The sequence below is a fragment of the Hyperoodon ampullatus genome, assembly GCF_949752795.1.
Source record: "Hyperoodon ampullatus genome assembly, chromosome: 7".
NCBI classification, from domain to species: domain Eukaryota; kingdom Metazoa; phylum Chordata; class Mammalia; order Artiodactyla; family Ziphiidae; genus Hyperoodon; species Hyperoodon ampullatus.
In genome coordinates this window covers 47,140,677-47,162,246 of record NC_136920.1, presented here as the reverse complement: position 1 = coordinate 47,162,246, position 21,570 = coordinate 47,140,677, and the positions used below count along the sequence as shown (strand labels likewise).

Genomic DNA, 21,570 nt, shown 5'->3' with positions numbered 1-21,570 from the left:
CATAATGGTGTCTTTTGAAGAGCAAAAGTTTTTAATTTTAATAAGTCCCATTTATGAAATTTTAAACTTTTATTATTAATGCTTTTTGTGTTCTAAGAAATATTTGCTAAACCCCAAGATTGCAAGATTTTCTCTTACATTTTATTCTAGAAGTTTTATAGTTTTTACTTTTAGATTTAGGTCTATGATCCATTTTCAGTTAATCTTTGTGTATTATGTGAAGTGAGTTGGCTGACCAATTTATCACACAATGCCAAAATCAACTACATTTCAGTTCCTTTCAGAGTATGTTCATTTATCAGTAGTCTCCATTTAAAAAACAGTCAGGAAGTATTCTTTTGTCTATAGAAATTACATTTTGTTTTGGTATGCAGAATGGTACAATATAGTAAAATTGGGTGAGTAACTGTGAGTTTAGTATTTTTGGAAGCCAAAATTTTTTTCTTATTTAACTTTTCCCATTGTTTCTTTAAGCATACTGGAATTTCCTCTATTAGCATTTATCATGATTATTTCTATTTTATGAATGAAAAACTGAAGCTCTGAAGTATTAACATTTTTTTCAGTCATACAGTTATTTATGCTAACATCAGGTGTAAACTCAGGTCTCCAATTGCAAAATTTTTTATTTTAGCTTATGTGAAATGGAAAAAAAGGTGCAAAATGTTTATAAGAATGACAGGTCAGATGAGTATAGCATAAATATTAACTTAGTATTTATAACTAGATAATATTATATACATGGGTATCATTATCATATTTATTATTCATTGAGGTCACATCTATTAAACATGGGAAAGTCCTATTGTATGACTTTTATCCTGCAGATAGGCCAGGTAGAATGGTTACAGTGTGCTATCTATTACTTGAAATATTTTCTTTTTAAATAGTCTGACTTGATGACTTTTCCTACATTTCTCCCTTGGGATATCATTCTATAGCTTAGTCTTAAAGTATTCTCATTTGTCATATTATCTAATTTATCTTTGGTGAGTTGTATTACATCTTTGCCATTTTGTCTGTCAAAAGTTTATAAATAGCAGTCACTCCCAATGACATTAATCATTCTGGGGCCAGTCTTCCCAAGACTAGCACTTATCCTTTTAGTTGTTTGGTGGCTTCCCCTCATCTCTCTCAGAAATTTCTCTGATTGCAGTTGACCCTTGAACAATGGGGAGAGGGTGAGGTTTGGAGTGCCAACACTCCCTGCAGTGGAAAATCCCCCTATAACTTTACAGTTGGCTCTCAGCCCCCACCCCACCCCCCACCCCCATATCTGCTGTTCTGCATCTGTGGATTCAACTATCCCAGGATCTGTAGTACTATAGGATATGTTTAGTGAAAAAAATCTGCATGCAAGTGGACCCGGGCAGTTCAAACTCGTGCTGTTTGAGGATCAACTGTTTAGTTGCCTTCTGACATATGGATTCTTTATGCCATGTAATGAAATACCAACTCCATTTTAATACAGTACTGAAGAATATAATAGTCTGTGTGAGTGATCAGGTCATCCTCTTATTCCAGAGACTTCAGGAACCATCTACACCTTCCAAGTAACTCCCAAACCTCTTTACTAAGCATTCAGACCGATCATCTCAGAAGTAACCTCCCTCCCCTTGTACTCCTATTACATTGTCTTTATACCTCTAACATGAGAGTTAAACATAGCTTTACAATAGAGTTGCAGTGCATAAGCACTTAATTTATGTGAATTCAAGTCTATGTAAAGCTGAAAGAGAATAATTCTATTTAAATATTTCAGTTTTAACCACCAGTCCTTTATCAGTTAGGGTTAAATCAAAGAAACAGAACCTCAATAAATGATAGAAAATATGGGATTTATCATGGGCATTAGCTCTTACAATTATGTAAGAGCTGGTTAAGCAGACTGTGTCTGGTGTTGGGCCTAAAGTCAGCAGGGCAGCAGTCAGGAAGGAAAGTGGTCATAAAATGGGATAGAGTAAGGAAAGATTGGAACTGGTGAGGACAAGCTGGAACCGCAAGGACAAAGTGGAACCTGCATGTGTCTCTCATTGCATCCAACTTCAGTGATATGAATTACCTGTAGGATAACGTGGTACCTTTGGCCACACTGTTGAACATGCACCTAGTTGAGGATTCAGAAAAGCTGAAGGAGAGACCTGGTGGGAGCTGGAGAGCTGCAGGACAGGCTGCTTGCCCATGCCAACATGGTGAGCCGCCATGATTAGTGCCTGGCCCTAAAGTGATTTTCAGAGCAAAAAAAGTCTTCTGCTTTACTTCTGCCTTCCAAATCTCACATAAATTTCTCTTTTAACTAAGCCTAACCTAGAGTCATACAGGGAAGGGGATTTTGAGAAATGCAGTTCCATCTTAGCTAACTTGACATACTACAAAGTCACCATAAACCCTTGAGTTAGCAAGGGGTTGAAATTATACATCTGGTAATTTTTTCTTTCTTTCTTTCTTTCTTTTTTCTAATGTATAAGGACATTCATTCTATTTTTTTAAATATAAACTTATTTATTAATTTTTATTTTTGGCTGTGTTGGGTCTTCATTGCTGAATGCAGGCTTTCTCTAGTTGTGGTGAGTGGGGGCTACTCTTCATTGTGGTGCGCAGGCTTCTCATTGCAGTGGCTTCTTTTGTTGCAGAGCATGGTCTCTAGGCATGCGGGCTTCAGTAGCTGTGGCATGTGGACTCAGTAGTTGTGGCTTGCGGGCTCTAGAGCGCAGACTCAGTAGTTATGGTGCACGGGCTTCATTGCTCTGCGGCATGTGGGATCTTCCCAGACCAGGGCTAGAACCTGTGTCCCCTGCATTGGCAGGCAGATTCTTAACCACTGTGCCACCAGTGAAGTCCCACATCTGGTAACTTCCAATCTGTCTCAGTTCCCAAGTACCTCTCATAGTATAAGCATCTCACCATGCTGAGTTCAATTCTACTACTTGGTTGAATTTTTCAAAGAAGACTGCTTTCCTAATCACCAGTCAACTGCTTCATTACATGCTCACCTGAAGAAAGTGATCTGATCCAATGCTGGAGAGAAAGACTGGCTGTATTGGGTTTATGAACCAAGAGGTGGTATATGGGTCTCCAACATGGTACTTTCCTAAAAAGGTATTTCTAGAGTAATTTTGCCCATATTCAATTTTCAATTTATGCTTTGTCTTTGGAACCAAATCCTGGTTTTAGAACCATCTTCAATAAATATTTATTAAATGTGAATGAATTGTATATAAATTGTGAATGAATTGCAGTAGGGATTTTCTACTGCTGTATTTCTCTTAGAAAATAGCAAAATGCTTGATACAAATTAGATATTCAATAGATATGGATTAAATTATTTATTGCAGATTTTTATTCTGGTGCTGTGTAATATCAAAACAAGAGTATGGTTTTTTTTTTTTCAGTGAAAATAGTGTATTTACATTTTAAAAAATTGGGGTAAGACTTGCACTCAGTAAAATGCACATGTTTTAAGTGTACAATTCTGTAAGTTTTGGCAAAAATATACACCTGGAACCGACACCGCAGTCAAGATATGGAACATTTCCATCACTCCAGAAAGTTTCCTGTGTCACATTGCAGTGAATCCTTACTATTCATAACTAACTACTGCTCTGATTTCTATTACTGTAGAGTAGTTTGATCTGTCTTGAACTTCAAAAAAATGAAATGATATAGAATGTACTTTTCTGTATCTGGCATCTTTCATTCAACATGTTTTTGAGATTCATCCATGTTAACTGTATGTGTCAGTGGATTAGTATTCCATTGTATTACATTGCATAAACAGTTTATCCATTCTTCTGTTGATGAACATATGGGGTTGTACTTAGCTTTTGCTATTATGAATAAAGATGCTATGTACATTTGTGGACAAGTTTTGTGTGGACATAAATTTATTTTCTCTTGGGTAAATGTCTAAAAGTGGAGTTGCTGGGTCATGGGGTAAAGGTATGTTTAAATTCCTAAGAAACTGCTAATTTTCAGAGGTGGTTGTACCTTTTTAACCTTCACAAGCAATGTATGTTGTTTTACATCCTTGCCAGCATTTGGTGGTGTCAGTTTTTTAAATTGTATTGTAAATGTTTTCTTTTTCAATAGGTTTATAAGTTGCCCTGAATATGAGCCACTGAATATTGTGTATGCTTTGGGACCTGGGTAAAAGCAACTGCTAATTCAATGTGGGTTTTGCAAGGCAAGTTGGATCTTGCAGAAAAGTATATGTACATTGAAGTACTTTGGAAAACTTTGGCCCAGTTTGTTTGTTTCAGTGTTTACATGAATCTCTGCACTCTGCCTGTACCTCTCTCTGTCTCTCTTTCTTTGGTAAATTATCTATAAAATATTATTAAAGTAATCCATGTTCTTGGTAAACAGTAAATAAAGGAGAAAAGTGGAAGTTTCTCTGAATTATTGTACTTCTACACACAATTTCACAGTATCCAAAAACAACCATTGTTAATATTTTTTGTGTATCTTTTCTCAAATATTCTATGTGTTTACTAACATATATATCAATATGCGTGTATAATTACATATATATGTGTTTTTGGAACAAATAGGATCATATTATAAATACTATTCTGCAACAGGCTTTTACTTAATAATCTTGAAACTTAAAATATCAGCACATAAATGTAATCTTTCTTTTAAGCAAACTCTTAAAAGTGTATTTCAAAGTACAGATTTATAATTTTACTAGCTCCCTATGCTGGTTATCTTAGGTTAATTCTAAGATTTAGCATTACAAACAATGTTGCATACACATTTTTTTTAATGTATCATGCAGGTATATCCAAAGAGTGAATTATTAGCAGTGGAATTGCACAGTTTGCTCAGGCTTTATTTTCAGCTGAAGTGTATGTAGTTTCAGGATATGAACAGCTCATTGGAAGTTGCTAGTAAACACAGGGTCGTGTGTGTTTCCACAGCCTCTTTTGTCAAGAGACCTTTGACAAAAGGAAAAGATGACCTTGAAAGAAAGGTCTTTGTCTTTATCTTTTGTAGATCCTCCTTTGGCCATCTACAATTCACTAATAATTAGCAGTCATTCATAACCGCCTTCCGAAACTGAAGACAGCTTTTCTAGAGACTAAAATTGTCATCACCATAATTCACTCAAAATCTAATCTATTATTCTAGGAAACTAATATATTTTTACAATTCCATTATTATCTTAAGATAGAACAATAATGCTGATATTGCCGCTAAAAATAGCTGGCTGGGCAACTGTTCAGACAAATGTCACAAAAGAGTTTGCCCTTTGCTTGCTGCTGATCCATTTAGCAATCTTCTCTGCTTATTTCCCCAAAAGATTTGAGACATCTATGCTGCAAGGACAAGTGCTTCAAGACACAACACCATCAGTAAACTAAAGGACAAAAGGCAGACGGTAAAAGGGAGGGTGAGGGGAACTTATTTTTCCAAGAAATTAGCTTAAGAAAGGCCCAGAACTTAGTTCTGAGCTTCTTAGCAAACTAGGTAGAGAGAGAAAGAGGCTGAGTTATAGAGCTTGCCATTTTCTAGCACAGATGTTCTCAGTTGTATTAGATAGAACAATTCTTCTTTTTATTAATTAAAAAAAATTTTTTTTAATTTATTTATTTAATTTATTTATTTTTGGCTGCATTGGGTTTTCGTTGCTCTGTGCAGGCTTTCTCTAGTTGGGGCTACTCTTCGCTGTGTTGCGCTGGCTTCTCATTGTTGTGGCTTCTCTTGTTGTGGACCACGGGCTCTAGGCGCGCGGGCTCAGTACTTGTGGCTCGTGGGCTCTAGAGCGCAGGCTCAGTAGTTGTGGCGCACGGGCTTAGTTGCTCCAAGGCATGTGGGATCTTCCCGGACCAGGGCTCGAACCCGTGTCCCTTGCATTGGCAGGCAGATTCTTAACCACTGCGCCACCAGGGAAGCCCTCTTTTTTTATAACAAATATTTTGCAATGCCTTCTTATTATCCTGAAATGAGGTTTATGGATAATACACCATATAATACAGCATACCATTTAAAATGAATATAAAGTCATAACTCTAGTATATCAGAGAAATTAAAGGTAAATACTGTATAGTAAAATAATACATATTTTAACACGTATATGTCCAGGCATGACTATGCTGGAAGGCAAATAAAGTTACCACATGCTTTATCTATAGGAAGAATCACTTTGAATGCAACAGCTACAAATGCAGCTTAGTTCAGGTGTGTTGGCTACTCAGCTACCACCAGCCTAATTGATGGTGATGATATAATTTTCCTAACTGGTGAAGAATTCTTCTTAAATCCTGAAAAAGAGCACAGTCTCCCCCCAATTTACTTGGGTTTTAAATTCTTAGGAAATTAAGTGATATTGAAATTGAACAAAAATTTCTTTGTATTTACATGTAAAGTGGATTTTTTTCTAGGCTCATAAGCAGCCTTTTTTTTTTTTTTCCTTCTTACATGGAAGTCTGATGAGATATGAAAAATGGTGCAGAATGTGGAACAGTTTTCACTGTGCAGGACTGCCCTGTGCATTGCAGGCTGCAGAGCATCTCTGATCTCTGCCCACACTACGTGCCAGAACTTCTTCCCTCCCACCATTGGGACAACCACTTTAGAAATCCGCTTGGCATTATTTGTTAAAATCTGCATTTCTCATGACCCAGTCATCTACTCCTAGTTATATACATATCAGAAATGAGTACATATGTGCATCAAAAATTGTGTTCAAGAATGTTTGCAGCAACATTATTCCTAATGGCTCCAAATGGAAACAACTCACATCCCCTCAACAGAGGAATGGATAAATAGTGCCATAGTCACACAAAGGAATAACATGCAACATTGAAAATGAACAAATTGCTACTGCAGAAATCACGGAGAAATCTCACAACGTTTAGTGACAGAGCCACACACAGAATACATACTGTATGATTCCAAAAGTTCAAAAACAGGTAAAACTAATTTATAGTATTTGTTGGAATAATGCCTGGTGGGGGAATGAAGTGCGTTTCTGTGGTACTGATGGAGTTCTATTTCTTGATCTGGATGGGGTTTACATGGGTGTATTTGCTTTGTGATAATTCATTATCAGCAGAGGAGAGAGTATGAAAACAATTCTACAGGATGAGATTGGTCAAGTGTAAAAGGAAGGGGGAAAAATGACTGTAATGAAAAAAAAAAAAAAAAGTCAACTACCTCCCCAAACCTCCTGCCCTCCATTTCCTATGACGGGAGCCTAGAAAAAATCAAACCCGAGAAACAAATTCCGGCTCACACTCAAACCCTCAAACAGACCCAGAGACTCAAAAGTCCATCACTCGGGGCAAAAGGTTATTCCCAGATTTTGTCCAAGGTGATTACAAAAGCGACCAAGTATCTTCGCTGCTCAGGGTAAGAGGGTAAGGAAAAAACAAAGTTAAAAAAACATTAAGTTACTTACCAATCTCTTCCCGGCATCACCCAGGCCACCTGGGACCCGACCCGATCCACCTAAGGGGGCGGGGCCGAGGCCCTACTCTGACTCCCTGGCAACGGAGCAAGCCTTTGTTGTGTCCTAGCAACAGGCTCCTCCCTCCCCTTGGCTGGAATTCCCTCCCTCTGTCCCCTACCTTGCTCACCGCTCCGGAATACACTCTCACTGGGCCACTTGGTGGTCCTGAGGGCTTGGATTTGCATTTTCTGATTCAAGCGCCAGACAGATCTCTGAGTTTCTGTACTGGGAGCCTTTCCGGGAGAGCCAGAATGGGGGAAGGACGGCGAGAAAAAAACGTTTAAGAAAGAAAAAAAAAATTAAGATTTGGTAATTTTTATTTTTAAGACACATCCAAATTTCCCAGGAGAGTGGGAAAATCACGTTTGTGTAAACTCCATATAAAGAAGGAAGAAAAGACACCCTTTGAAGACCCAGCCTACTGGGGACTGGAGATGTTGGACACCGTCGTCCCTTCCCCGCAGGACCTAGGCAGGCACAAGCGGCACACGCCGCCCTCGCTGAGCAAGGAGGGTAAGCGACATGGGGCAGGGGGCCCTGAGAATGAAACTTTACCTGCTTGGGGGTCAAGGCGGAGACCTTCTTCCCTATCCCTTGTCTCTGGCGGGCCTTGAGTGGCCGTGTTGCCTTGGCAGCCTCACGCTGGACGTCCAAATACACTTTCTTTATTGACTTCTTTAATGAGAGAAGGGGGCCAGCTGAGGGTTTTTATACACTTATTTATTTTACTTTTGGCTGCCTTGGGTCTTCGTTGCTGACAGCGGGCTTTCTTTAGTTGTGGTGAGTGGGGCTACTCTTCCTTGCCGTGCGTGGACTTCTCATTGCGGTGGCTTCTCTTCTTGCGGAGCACAGGCTCTAGAGAGCAGGCTCAGTAGTTGTGGCGCACGGGCTTAGTTGCTCCGTGGCATGTGGGATCTTCCTGGACCAGGGCTCTAACCGTGCCCCTTGCATTGTCAGGCGGATTCTTAACCACTGCGCCACCAGGGAAGCCCTATGGTTAAACTCTTATTATTTTGTCTTGCTTGACTGTTTTCCTTCGTTTTTGCATTTTCTCACTTCTCTGATTAAATTTGCTCTTTGGAACTCAGGGAAGGCCTAGGAGGATAAAGCTTTCCTACAAGCAATAGGCAGGGGACACAGAGGGTGGGGGGTTTGTCCCTGCAAAGGCCCCACAGCATCCTGCTAGGTTTCAGAATTTAGTAGGTGAAATGGATCAGTTGAATAGGGAGTGGAGGGGAGGTGAGAGTGTTCTTGGCAGAGAGAATAGCAAGATCAAAAGCTCTGGAGGGAGGGAGCCTGGTGTGATTGAGGAGCTGAAAGAAGGTCAACATGCTCTGTAGCGCTATAGCTGCACTAAGGAATGTGTTCATAAAGAGTCTGGAGGGAAATGGAGGGGTCAGGTTAGGCGTGACCTCATAAGTCACATTAAGGATGTTGGCTTTTATGTTCAGCCTGAGGGAAAGCTGCTACGTGTTTTGAGTGGAGCTAAAGGAGGAGCTGAATAACATGGTCAAATTTGCATTTTGAGAAGACTGGTCTGGTGGCAATGTGGAGAATGAACTGGAGGGTCAAGAATGCCTATAACAGTAACCTAAGTGGGAATGAGTCATCTGAATTCACTCTTGGTTTGAGTTGGTAACAGTAAAAATGGAGAGAATTGGACAGACTGAAAGGCTATTTGGAGAAAAACTCTACAAATTATAGCAATGGACTGGATATAGAGGTGACAGAGAAGGGGAGTTTCAAGGATGCCTTCTGAGTCCCCAGCTTATATAACTGAGTATATGATGGGACCATTTGTTGAGATTGAAACCCTGGGAAAAGGACAACATTTAAGGGAAGGAAAATCCAAGTTAAAGTGCCTTCGTGAGATATCCAAGAAGGCAGTTGGGTACACAGGTCTGCAACCTCAAAAGACCAGAGGGTGTCTGGGCTTCTAAGTAAACATTTGGGGTCATCTGCATATTGGTGGTCATTAAAGCCCTGGGCATAGATGTGACTGCTTAGGCAGAAAGTATAGAGTGAAAAGGGAAGGCAGCTTGGGGTTGTGTCTTGAGAAACTCCAACATTTAATGGCTGGGTTGAGGAAGGTAAGCTTGCAAAGGAGACTGAGAAGAAATACCTAGAGAGGCAAAAAGAAAACCCAGAAGAGGGTAGTGTCACAAAAGCCAAAAGGACAGGGGCTTAAAGGAGGAGGGAGTGGTCAGAGAGGTGAACAATTAAACAAGTCCATTGAATTTATTGACAAGGAGACCATTGGTGATTTCAGCAAGAGCTTTATTGATTGAATGACAGAAGCAGAAGTCAAATGACTATTTACTTAACTTTCACAAATGACCCACTGTAAAGGAGATGAAGATAAACTCCCAGTATCAGCAAAACACACAAATTAATTTTTCATCATTGTGTGTGTTGAGGCCTGCTGCTTTCATATGTTTCACCAAAGTTTAATATTATGTAGTTATAGTACTTAGAGGGTACCATCATCATTTTACAGATGTGAACTGGTTGAAACTATTGAAGACTACACAGCCAGCAATCCATGAAGGCAGGAAGGCTGTAGGTCTTCAGACACACAGCACACTGGTGTTTCCACTGTACTGTGCTCTGGGAATATGTTTCCTTGTCCAAATCACTCTGTAATAATTTGCTGTGCTTGTATATCAGTATTTTAATTTTAGAAGATGTTTTATGAAGTCAGGGGGCTTGTCTTTTGATATTAATATCTATTTCAAGTATACATTATTCTATAATTTACATTATGAGCACTTGGCCCTTTTTTTAATAATGATTATATATAGAGTATTCCTGCTTGGAATACACTTGGCACTGTGTTTAAAAATATGGTTTTGAATGCACAAAATGTTTAGAATTTGAAGTCAGATGAAGGTTGAATTGAATATAGAAGGTATGTTCAGGGATCATTTCTTGTGATTCTTGGTATTTCAATATTTGATTAAAATAAATAATAACCTTAGATTTCCTAAAAATATAAAAGTAGCATATTCTTTAATTTGCTTTTTAGACTGGATTAAAATTATTTTTCTTTTGAGATTTAGTGATACCTTTTCTGACACTTTGGGATATAGAAAACATCAAAGTTAGAAATCACAGTCTGTAAGATTTCCAAATCTATTCCATTTGAATTGCAGGAGTCTAAAACTTTCTAAAGGAAATCTTGTACATGTTTTCCTTTTCCTTCAGTGAAAAATATCAAATTTCAGTTTAGAATAATAACTCTGCTCTTATATGACTTTGCCTATTAGATTTTATAGAGTAAAAGGACACAGGGGACTTGAATGTATCATTCAAATAAGGAAAGACAATCTTCAAATTTCTAATTAAGCTCAGTCAAGTCTTTCCACTAGGGTTTGGTTGCAAGCTATCTAGTTTCTCCTGGCCCTAATTAAATCATTTCCTTTGGTTAGATTGTTTTCCTGAAATTTGAGCTTCATATCATGAGTCTAGGTGAAAGGCTTCACAGTTTTGCTTTGAAAAGTCTCCATGTAAGTCTGGATATTGAGATTCTGTATCATTAGTGAATTAATAATATTTTTAGTCATGATGAAAATTTGAACTCAGAAAACAGTTGGGACTGTTTGAAAGCCCTTCTTAGTTCTTAGCAGCCAGCAGTAGAATCCTTTTGTCTGCGGGGGGAGGAGCAGTGGGAAATGCAGTAGGATGGGATAGAATAGAAGAAATACCTGATTATCGTAAACTGTATATCCGTGGTTTGGAGTGCAGGGCAGAATCTTGGCATTTGGCTCACTGTAGCATGGTGACTGAGTACGTTTCCATCACCCGACTTGTTCCTAGATGCTCATAAGAGTCACTGCTACTTCTTGTTGCCTAACCTGCTCTTTCCCTGGTATATTAAAAATATTTATAACCCTGATATACTGGATTAAAAGATTGCAATTTTCTGCTGTAGGTAGTGGTTTAAACCATTAGGAAAAACAGTTATACCAATAAATCAAGCAGTTTCTAAAATGGGGAAAGAATCCGTTTTTGTCCCCAACTGCATCTATGATCTGAGGTGGCAACCTGGTAAATGCCACTGTCCTTGATCCTTTATTTTGAGAATTAAAACACAACACTCTTTTCATTTGTCAAGAGTTCATCAGTGAAACGTATCTGTAATAAACTCCTGACTAGGTTTGGAATGGAAATGTCAACACAGACATAGTTTTCTATATTTATGAATATTAGTTATAACTAGAGTATACCTTCATATCATACATTAACACTTGCGTTATTGGCAACTACTTATTTTTCTACCACAGTTTTTTGGGAACACAGCTCAGAACAAGAAAATAAGCCTAGAAGGCCTCCCTTTGACCATTCAAAAGCAGAAAGTGCAAAGTACTAGCGGCAGAGAGAAGCAACAGCTGGAGGCCACCAGTGACAAATGAGAGTGAAAAGCAGAGTCAAGAATTTAGCCAAAATAGAAGTACAGAAACAGTTAGTGTACAGACAACAGCCTTTCACGCCTTAGTGGCCCCTGGCCATCTTCCTGTATTATAGAATGGTGCAAGAATGAATATTCATGTTAATCAGATACTAGAGTAGACCCTTAGAGGTTTGTTGAATGGGTCATTAGTAAAAGGCTATATTATACTTGGTTAACTCTATTTATAGAATAAAGGAAAAGGAGTGACAGATTTCCCTTTATTCTAGGAAGATTTTCTTCAGAAATTTCTTCTTCTTCCCCTCCCCCTCCTCTCTTCCTCCCTTTCCCCCATCCTCTTCCTCCTCCTCCTTCACATTTTGGGAACTTAAAGGGGTAGCTTTACTTACCAGGAAAATTAACTTTGGAGAATGACCTTATTTTCTGTTAATTCTAAATTAATTAGAAATTACTGTTATTGTATTCTGCATTTACATTTAATTTTTTTATTTTTAATTTTTTTTTTTTTTTTTTGCGGTACGCGGGCCTCTCACTGTTGTGGCCTCTCCCGTTGCGGAGCACAGGCTCCGGACGCGCAGGCTCAGTGGCCATGGCTCACGGGCCCAGCCGCTCCGTGGCATGTGGGATCTTCCCAGACCGGGGCACGAACCCGTGTCCCCTGCATCGGCAGGCGGACTCTTAACCACTGCGCCACCAGGGAAGCCCCGTACATTTTAATTTATTAACACTAAGATACTATCACAGGGGTGCTCTCATAAATTATTTTTTGTTTCCTTTGAATTTCAGAAGTCTCTACTATTTGGGGGAATGTGTCAGAATTCGTGGAACGGCAGCTATCCCTACACAAGGTAGGATTTATACTTTAGTTTTAATGTAGGAGGTCAAAGAATCTTTCCGCCTTTGTCTCATGTAGTTTTGCTGGGAGCAGGATAGCAGACTTTAGAGCCACTCAGTTTAACTTGCGGTTTTGGGATTTTATGATGCTCACACTTAGGACTTGTGGGTAGTAGATTTAACAAACACGGATTTCACCCTTAGGTAATGACTTTGAAAATCCTGCTCCCCTGGTGATAGGAAATGTATCGCTGGTCAGCCTGGGTGCATGTAGACAAAGTAGGTGAATTCTGTTCATCTGTGATCTGATAGTTCCTGGCGTGGCTATAGAAGGATATGACGCTTTTTGTTTTGCCTCTTTGCAGGGGATGGATTTTAATTGAAATATAAGAAGGCAGTCAGGAACTGAACTCAACTTGCCAAAAGTGAGAAACTTTGCCCAGGGCTGGGCTATTTCCTCCCATCAGGTCTTAAGTTTGGATGCCAAAGAACTGATCGGAGATTTGGGGAGTTTGGAGGGAACTGGGATGTTGTGAAAGTTTTATACCCTGCTCAGAGGTCCCAATATGACAGCTCTTGAGCTGAATTCATCCTTGAAACCTGTTTTATTTGGTCTGATAATTTGAATTAGCCATGGGCACTTAAAATTGGAAGAGTTTATACAAAGTTTTGTATTTATTTTCTCAAAAAAATCAGCAGATTAACGATACCAGTTTTCCTTCCCTACATGTGACACTTGGCTGGAGCTGACAAGGGGCTTTCCCCTTAGATGGGACATGCACTCCTTAGCCATCACATTCTCTGGCTTGATACCTTCACTCTGTTGCATTCTTTCTTTGCTCCTGTAGGCATTTAAGTTTGTAACCCTTGATGTATGATATTTCCAGGAAGACAGAGACCCAGTGTGAGAGCCAGGAGTGTTTGCTTCTACCCTCAGCCAAGATCACCACACTGCAGCATGTGTCTTGGATGTTTTGTGTTGTCTGATTTTAAGTGAGGGACAAAAAACCTAAAAGAATGAGAAAGCAGAGATTTCCATGACCCCTTAAATCCCCCTCTGATGGCAAGGGATTAAAATTTAAAATGTCACACAATTTAGGACAAGAGTAATCTTAGATATAGATTAAAAGCAGCTATGGCATCCATACAAGTTTTCTTAGTCCTCATAGCCTTTGAATGATATGGAGATGAAGGATCAGAAAAGCATTGTGGACTGATATATTTTATACTTATTTGAAAACTTAGAGTCATAAAATACTAAAGCTGTAAGGAATCATAAAGATCATTGAATTTTAAGGCTCAGCCTTAAAATTTTCTTCATGTTTTTTGGGATAACAGTGCTAAGGATTATTTTTCTTTACATTTACAGTGAATTCTCTTTGTTGTTTTTTTTCCCCTTCTTTGTCCGCTCAGGGAGTTCAGATTCCAGGACTTGGAACTTTCACTTTCACGAGACAAAAACTGGAGGTGGGAAATAACAAGTTTATTCTAATTCAGAGGCCCATATTTATCATGGCAGAGAAGTTAGTAAAGACCCACGGACTCATACAAAACAAAGTACATACTCCCGGTAAATATATTTCATTTTTAAGACTTTCCCAGAAGGTGACCAGCCTGGGGATAAAAATGAAAGGGCAAAGCTTGCCCAGTTGCTGCTTTATTGGTTTCTGATTTGAGGAGCTCTCTTTTCACGTGATACATTTGGTAGAGGGAGCGGCCAAGGTAGGAAATTATATACAGTCTTCCTGCGGGCCATTTTAAACCTCAGTAGCTTAAAACCTGATGTGACATCAAGGCAGATTTATATAAAAGCCACATCACCAAGTCATACAGATTTTTATTCATATTTCAGATGCTAAGAAATTAAGAGTGGTTATAAAGAAGAGAAAGTTAGTTAGGGTCACAGGTTGGAAGAATCGCAGTTAATATCAGCTAGGAAAAGATTACTGTGTTTCTATTGTATATAATCTAAATTATTAAAATTTAAAAGTTATTAGAAGCTTAATAATTCCGTAAAGACTTAATACTGTATACACCTTTCACACCCTAAAATCTTCCTTCTTTCTTCCCTTCCTTGTTCCCTCCCTCCCTTCCTCCCTCTTTTCCTTCCTTCCTTCCTCCCTCCTTCCTTCCTTCCTTCCTTCCTTCCTTCCTTCCACAAATATTTACTGAGGGCCAACTATGTGCCAGGCCTTGTTCCAGGTGCTAGGGACATAGTGGGAGACGTGATGCCTGCCACAGGACGCTTGAATTCCAGCTTTAATGTGTGTCTTTGTGACACCTGCCCTGGTTACTTAGAGGCCTTTGGGGGCTTCCTTCTTAATTTCTGGTTGTGTTCCTTTTGATCTTCCTTATCATGCCCTCGTGCATCAGACTCATATATGGATGAAGAGAGATCGTCTACCCCCAATACCAACAGGTGAAAAGGCTGAAACTTTCCTTTATGTTAACAACCCTGAAGGTTAATTTTCAGAGTAACTTTCCACCAAAAAATGATATATTGGAAAAACAAACAAACACCAATAAACTCTACTTATAATTCATTATGCATATATTCTGTATGGTGAGTTTGACGGATTTTCCAGCCTATTTTTTAACCTAGAATTTTATGACAGAAGAAATATAATATCCGAATTCATCAAAAACCTACCAAATGAAGTGAAAATAAAGCCAATTTTTTTTGCAAAAACATTTGTGCCTTAGAACAGGGCTTATTTTGCATCTTGGATTTTGTAGTGTGGTCCAAAAAAGTACTTTAGATTTATAATTAATTTTTTTAGGAGGTGGAGGAAATTTCAGAATTAAACATGTATGATTGAACTCATTCATAAGAACAAAGACAGTTTAGCCTTTTTTCTGGCCATGCTGCACGGCTTGTGGGATCTTAGTTCCCCGACCAGGGATCGAACCCGGGCCCTTGGCAGTGAAAGTACGTAGTCCTAACCACTGGACCGCCAGGGAATTCCCGACAGTTTAGCTTTGGGGTGACAATTCTTTTTTTTTTGCGGTACGTGGGCCTCTCACTGTTGTGGCCTCTCCCATTGCGGAGCACAGACTCCGGACGCGTAGGCTCAGCGGCCATGGCTCACGGGCCCAGCCCCTCCGCGGCATGTGGGACCTTCCCGGACCGGGGCACGAACCCGTGTCCCCTGCATCGGCAGGCGGACTTTCAACCACTAGGCCACCAGGGAAGCCCGGGGTGACAATTCTTCATCATTAATTAGGTAACTAATCAAACATTGTACAGTGATTCTTAAAGATTATTAAGACATGGTCCTTGCTTTGAAGAGCTAAGAATGTAGCATGGTAGATAAATATATAAGAAAATGATGCAACATGAGTCCTGTAAAAGCAACATTGATCAGGACTGGATCATTGAGCAGAACTGGATCAGTGCCACGGGAGCCCAGAGGAGAGGATGCCTAACTCTGCTTGGGGAGATTTAGGAGGATGACATGCCAGGAGGTCTTAAAGGATGATAAGATTTTGCTGGCAGTGGAAGGCATTTCAGGAACAGTATGAACAATTCAAGCATCAGGGAAAGAGTGAAGCCTGTTAAGGGAATAACAGGTGCTTCTGTCTGGCCAGGGCATTTGACTGTGGAGGCAAGTAAAGGGAAGTAAGAGGTTTGTAAGTGTGAAATTGTGAGGAGCCTTATATGGTTTGATAAGGACTATGGAATTCATCCTCTAGGCACTTAGGAGCCACTGACATTTTTTGAGCAGGGGATTATCTGTACTGGTCCAGTTTTTAGTTCAGGAAGGTAGCTCTTTTAAGTAAAGTAGTTTGGTAAAATATGTGAAAGCCTGAATGAAGGCAGTGGCAATCAGGAGGAAGATGAGGGAATCTACTCATGAGATATTTCAGATGTAGAACTGGTGGGATTTGGTTACCAGTGGAGAACGGTAGGTACAAGAGGAAGGAAGGTATTTAGGATGACTCAGATTTCTCAGAGAATAGATGGATACTCATGCCATTAACTGCCATAGAGAATGAAGGGGAAAGGCAGGCTGTGGTGGCAGATAAAATAATGAGTCTGCTTTTGGACATGTTGAATTTGAGATTCCTGTCAGGATGTTTAGGTATAGATAATTTCAGAGGTCAGGAGAGGGTTGGAGACTAGAGGTCAGGATTAAGATAAATTTACCCAGGAGACAATATAAAGTAAGAAGAGGAGACCGACAAAGACAAAATCCTAAGATGGTGTTAAAACAAACACCATCTTATAAGAAGCAGAAGGGGAAGGAAGCCAGCAAAAGAGACCAAGGAGGAAGAAATTGGAAAGCCAAGAGTGGTGCCATGGATACAAGAGAAAAGCGAGGGTATAGCCCACAGAAGTTACAGAGAAGTCATGAGAATGAGATTTGCAACGTCTCTGCTGGCTTGTCCATCATGACAGCATCCTTATATAAATGGGCTGGAAGACAGATTGCAGATAGGTGTTGGGCAAATGGGAGGGGAGAATCTAGGGGGAGATGGTATAGAATCACCATTAAATTGTGCAGGAGGCTGTGGGCTGATATAGGGAAGCTTGTGTATTGTAGAGCTGGTAATTCTCATCATCGAGCAGTAGTAGACATTGGAAAGGCTCTAAATTAATGTTTTGCCGAGTGAATGTTTAGAATGCCCCTATCTTCTCTCTGTCCTGGTCCTCTATCAGTGGACCTTGTCTACTGTCTCTCTTTCAATTTATCATCTTGATCATCTTTCCTATTTTCCCTCTTTTCTGACTTGTGGACCATGCATAGCTCCTATATCTGTTCTAGTTGAATAGACCCTGTGCTTACTTTCATGCTAGATATAACCATATTCCCCTGCACTGCCATTTATGGACTCATTAGAGAGGAAAAGCTGTCTGCAAGTCACTCAGACTGATACCCTCTGATAAGACCCACTTTTGTTTGAAAGGTGACTTCTAGTGGAGATAACTATCTTTTCAAAACACTTAATATTTGTAGATATTTATAATCATTTTAAAATGTTATGATAACTGGAGGAGAGAGGCAAATATTGCTGCAGCGTGTCCTGAAAGGGGACTGAAAACTTCAGAAAACCCCCTGATGAAGAGGAACAGTTAGTTATAAATATGTCTCCAAGAGAAAATAAAAATCTTGTCTGGAGTATTGCTTAGGAAGCTATTTGTTCTTATTTTGAGCAAAAAACATTCTACTTTTAGAGAAAATTGTATTGATTAATATCTATTAATAGGGTACAACTAAAGGCTTCACATGGATAGTTCTATTTTTGAGTATTAAGTGAGAATCAGATAATTATTTGTGAGTGTGTATATGTCCTTGTTGTAATTTCCACTTCTTTCCCCTCACCCCAACTGTCTTTTTCTCTTCTAGGTGATATCCCAGTTGTTCCACTTAATTTTGTCACGATATCCCTAAAGAGTCCATTTAACAGAGATATGGTGGAAAGATGTGTGAAGGAGACGTTGCTTTTTTTATCACGATCCATTTCTACCAAACAAAACGTGGAGTTTACATTCAAAGGAATTGGGGTCCTCATGATCAGAGGTGGCAAAGTGAAGATGAGATTTCATAAGAACTTCCTTTTTACAATGGATGGAAGTGGGGCTTTGGCGAGAGCCCTAGCAAATGTAAATTAATATTTTCCTTCTCCTAACCCCTTTCCTGATTGTAGCTCTGAATCATCTGTAAATGGGTCATCTTTAAGAAAAACTAAGGTCGACATATATTAAATCGCAGTTACCCCAAGTCAAAGAAGTACTTGTTTATAGATGATTAACTCTCTGACAAAAAAGTTAGAGGGGCTAAGGAACTTTAAGTTTTAAGTCAATGCCACCTGAAAAATATAGTGATAGAAACTCTTACAATTCTGAACATTTTATAATACCTTATGGTTTAAAAAATTCTTCCACATATATTATTTCATTTGAGACTCAAAACATTATAAAACCAGAATTATTATCCTGATTTTACCAATGAGAAAAATGGGGACTCGGAGAGGTTATGTGGCAACCTGTAGTAAGGGTGCCCTGCCGTAGAACTGAAATTCAAGCCCAGACTTCCTAATTACTCTTTTTGTGCTGATTACACTATTTTATTTCAATGAAAAATCGCATTCAAGTCATGTAAATGTATCTTTAGCTTTTAGTTTGCATTGTTGTTGAAGAAATTTCATAATTGACCCATCACTGTTAACCGTTATGTAGCTGGTGTGACCTTCATGCTAAGTTGGACATAGCAGACTTTAAGAAGGCAGTTAAACAGTCAATCAACAGGACTAACTGAATCTTAATGTACTAAGTTTGTATGAGCGAATTGGATTATCATGAATGTTATATAATCCTGTGTCCCACAGAGCAAAAGCCAGATTTTTAAATGAAAAAGCTATGAAAGGAAAGGTTATAAATATGGTTTAATTCTACCCTCTAATTTCTCCTTTCGTGGTGCTCTGGGATGGGTATTTAGGAGACGGAGTTGTGCACAATGAAGCTCTTGGTGTTTTCTCCACACCCTGGCTTCATACAGGATTGCTAAGAGAGATGCCAAACCTGTGTGTGAAAAGTGGAAACACACACACAAGTATCACCCTCTGTTTTTCATAAAAACATAGGCAAGATTTGCAAAACCAGAAGCAAGGCCAAAGTGCTGCTTCATCTCTCACCCTCAGGGATTCTACAGAAATTTGTAAGCTTCAATATGTGTTTAAAAGAAAGGATAATGTTTTAATTGGACTGCTGCACTCTAAGACGTACCTTTTAAGGAGCATTTTCCAAAAGAACTAGTCTTGGGAGATATTCTATGAAAAAAACGGTCTGGAGGCCAAAGCACATGGGCATGTTAAAGGATCTAAGAGGTCTGGCTGGAAAGAAGCTGCTTTAACTGCCCGAATGTATTTAATCATGGAACTTTAGGTTGAGTCAATATTCATTAACGTCTATAAAACACATTTTGGGAAACTGCTATAAAGTTGTGAGAGTGACTGTTTTTCTCCCAAATGTTCCATAACGTAAACCTGAGTGCTGTCCTGCAGAAGAGCTCTCTTGGGAAGCTGTGTGTTAACTTCACTGATGCTGCTTTTCCTCGAAATATTTTTAAAACTTCTACTTTTGGAATCCCCTTCAAAGCCTTTTATAAACCATATCATTAATCCAAAAAGAATAATTTTATATATCATTCTATACTAGTATAATTTAATAATGTGATTATTATCTGTTATTATATATTTTATAACTTATATATTATAATTATATAATTATAATTTAAATCATATATAATATTATATATTAAAATATTATTATATATAATAATTATAATAGCCACTATTTGTGGAATGCTTATATGTGCTCGCCACTTATATACAGTACCTCATAAAAATCCTGTGAATCTGATCCTATTATGATCCCCATGTACCTAGGGTCTAAGGCTATGGGGCTGTTAGCAGTGTGAGGACTTAAACATGAAGATGCCTGACTCCAAAGCCCTTCTCTTAACTACCAGTTTTAGAGTTATTTGGGTCAAGAGTGGAATTAGCCAACTTGCTCATTTTCCTAAGAGTTTTAGTAAGTTGGCTGTCCTCTTAAAGATGTCTGAAAGGAGCTGTCAACTCTGAGGGCAGTTTCCAAGGAGGAAATGTTTTGAGAAAAGGCAGCATCAATGGAATTGGTATGCGACCATGCAGGGTGACTACTTTGACAAATGACATCACTCCTCATTGCATTTTAAGCTCTAGGCTTTGAGCACTAAACAAAAATAACAGTAGAGAGTATCATGGTAGTCTGAGGCTTCTGAGCACCCTGTGGCTCTGATTTTTCTGTGTCCTAGACCACAGCCCAAGTATAACCTGTCTCTGTCCCTGTCTTCAGAGGCCTGACACTGTGGACTCAGTGTTGTCTAGCAGAGAATCCTTGGGGAAGCGGCCCAACAGCATGCTTTCACTTCCAAGGTCAGTGCTTTCCTCCACAGGTTCCTCCAGGCACAGCAATCCTTGGGGACCTATTGATGGAACTGGACAATGTGTCACACTTGAGTTTTCTAGCTCATGCTCTCTCTCTCTCCCTCTTTATCTCTCTCTGTTGCTCTCTCAGTGCTCCAACAAATAAGAGTTTATTGCATACACTTTCTGTAGTTAAGTTAAAAAACAACGGCACTTAGGATACTCTTTTTTTAAACTACTCTTGGTTCCCTGGAAATTTTCATACTACCTCCCACCAACCTTAGTCCTTGCAGTATTAGTAAAATTCTTCTCACCTGCTAGGCTTTGCTCTACCTTTCACCCCTTCTCTGACCTAGCTTCTTCCTTGTCCTGCAGTCAAGACTACCTCCTCTCTGAGCTCTGTTTTTTACCACTGAAGCAGCTAGAAAGACAAGGTACAGCTTCACTCCAAGAGCATAGTGGGCATTACCAGCGGCTGCTGCTGACAATGACTACAATAATGATAATGATAACAATAATGGTAATAATAACAGTAATAGTTATCATCTATGGAGCACTTACTAGATGCTAGGCATTGTTAAGCACTTTCTCAGTAGTCTTGTATTTAATCTTTACTACAAACATTTGAGATACATATTATAATTTTATTCATTTTATAGAGGAGCAAAATTAATTGTAATTCTTTTTTTAATTTTTAATTAAAATTTTTATTGGAGTATAGTTGATTTACAGTGTTGTGTTAGTTTTAGGTGTACAGCATGTAATTTTAATTCTTTTTTTTTTTTTTTAACAAGTGAAGTGACAGGATGCAGTATTAAAAGCACTGGAATAGGAGTCAGGAGACTTGGGTTTTATTTCCCGTTTGTTCATTACTTACCCATTATTAGCTCTTAATCATGTTTTTAATCTTAATTGCTGTGCCATTAACTACTACGCATTTTGGGTAAAGGAAGTTTAGGAAATAGTA

At 39.0% G+C, this 21,570-nt stretch overlaps 1 protein-coding gene across 1 annotated transcript in view; it reads left to right on the top strand.

Annotated features, from left to right (window-relative positions):
- Positions 1 to 7,887: 7,887 nt before the first annotated feature.
- CCDC81 (coiled-coil domain containing 81) overlaps positions 7,888 to 21,570 on the top strand; it is a gene marked incomplete at both ends in the record, with an annotated part of 35,308 nt that continues 21,625 nt past the window's right edge. Inside the window, 5 exons of the mRNA XM_079707598.1 lie at positions 7,888 to 7,966; positions 12,648 to 12,709; positions 14,109 to 14,265; positions 18,044 to 18,300; positions 20,533 to 20,612. Coding sequence (XP_079563724.1) covers positions 7,888 to 7,966; positions 12,648 to 12,709; positions 14,109 to 14,265; positions 18,044 to 18,300; positions 20,533 to 20,612 — 635 coding nt within the window. The remainder of the gene's footprint in view (positions 7,967 to 12,647; positions 12,710 to 14,108; positions 14,266 to 18,043; positions 18,301 to 20,532; positions 20,613 to 21,570) is intronic.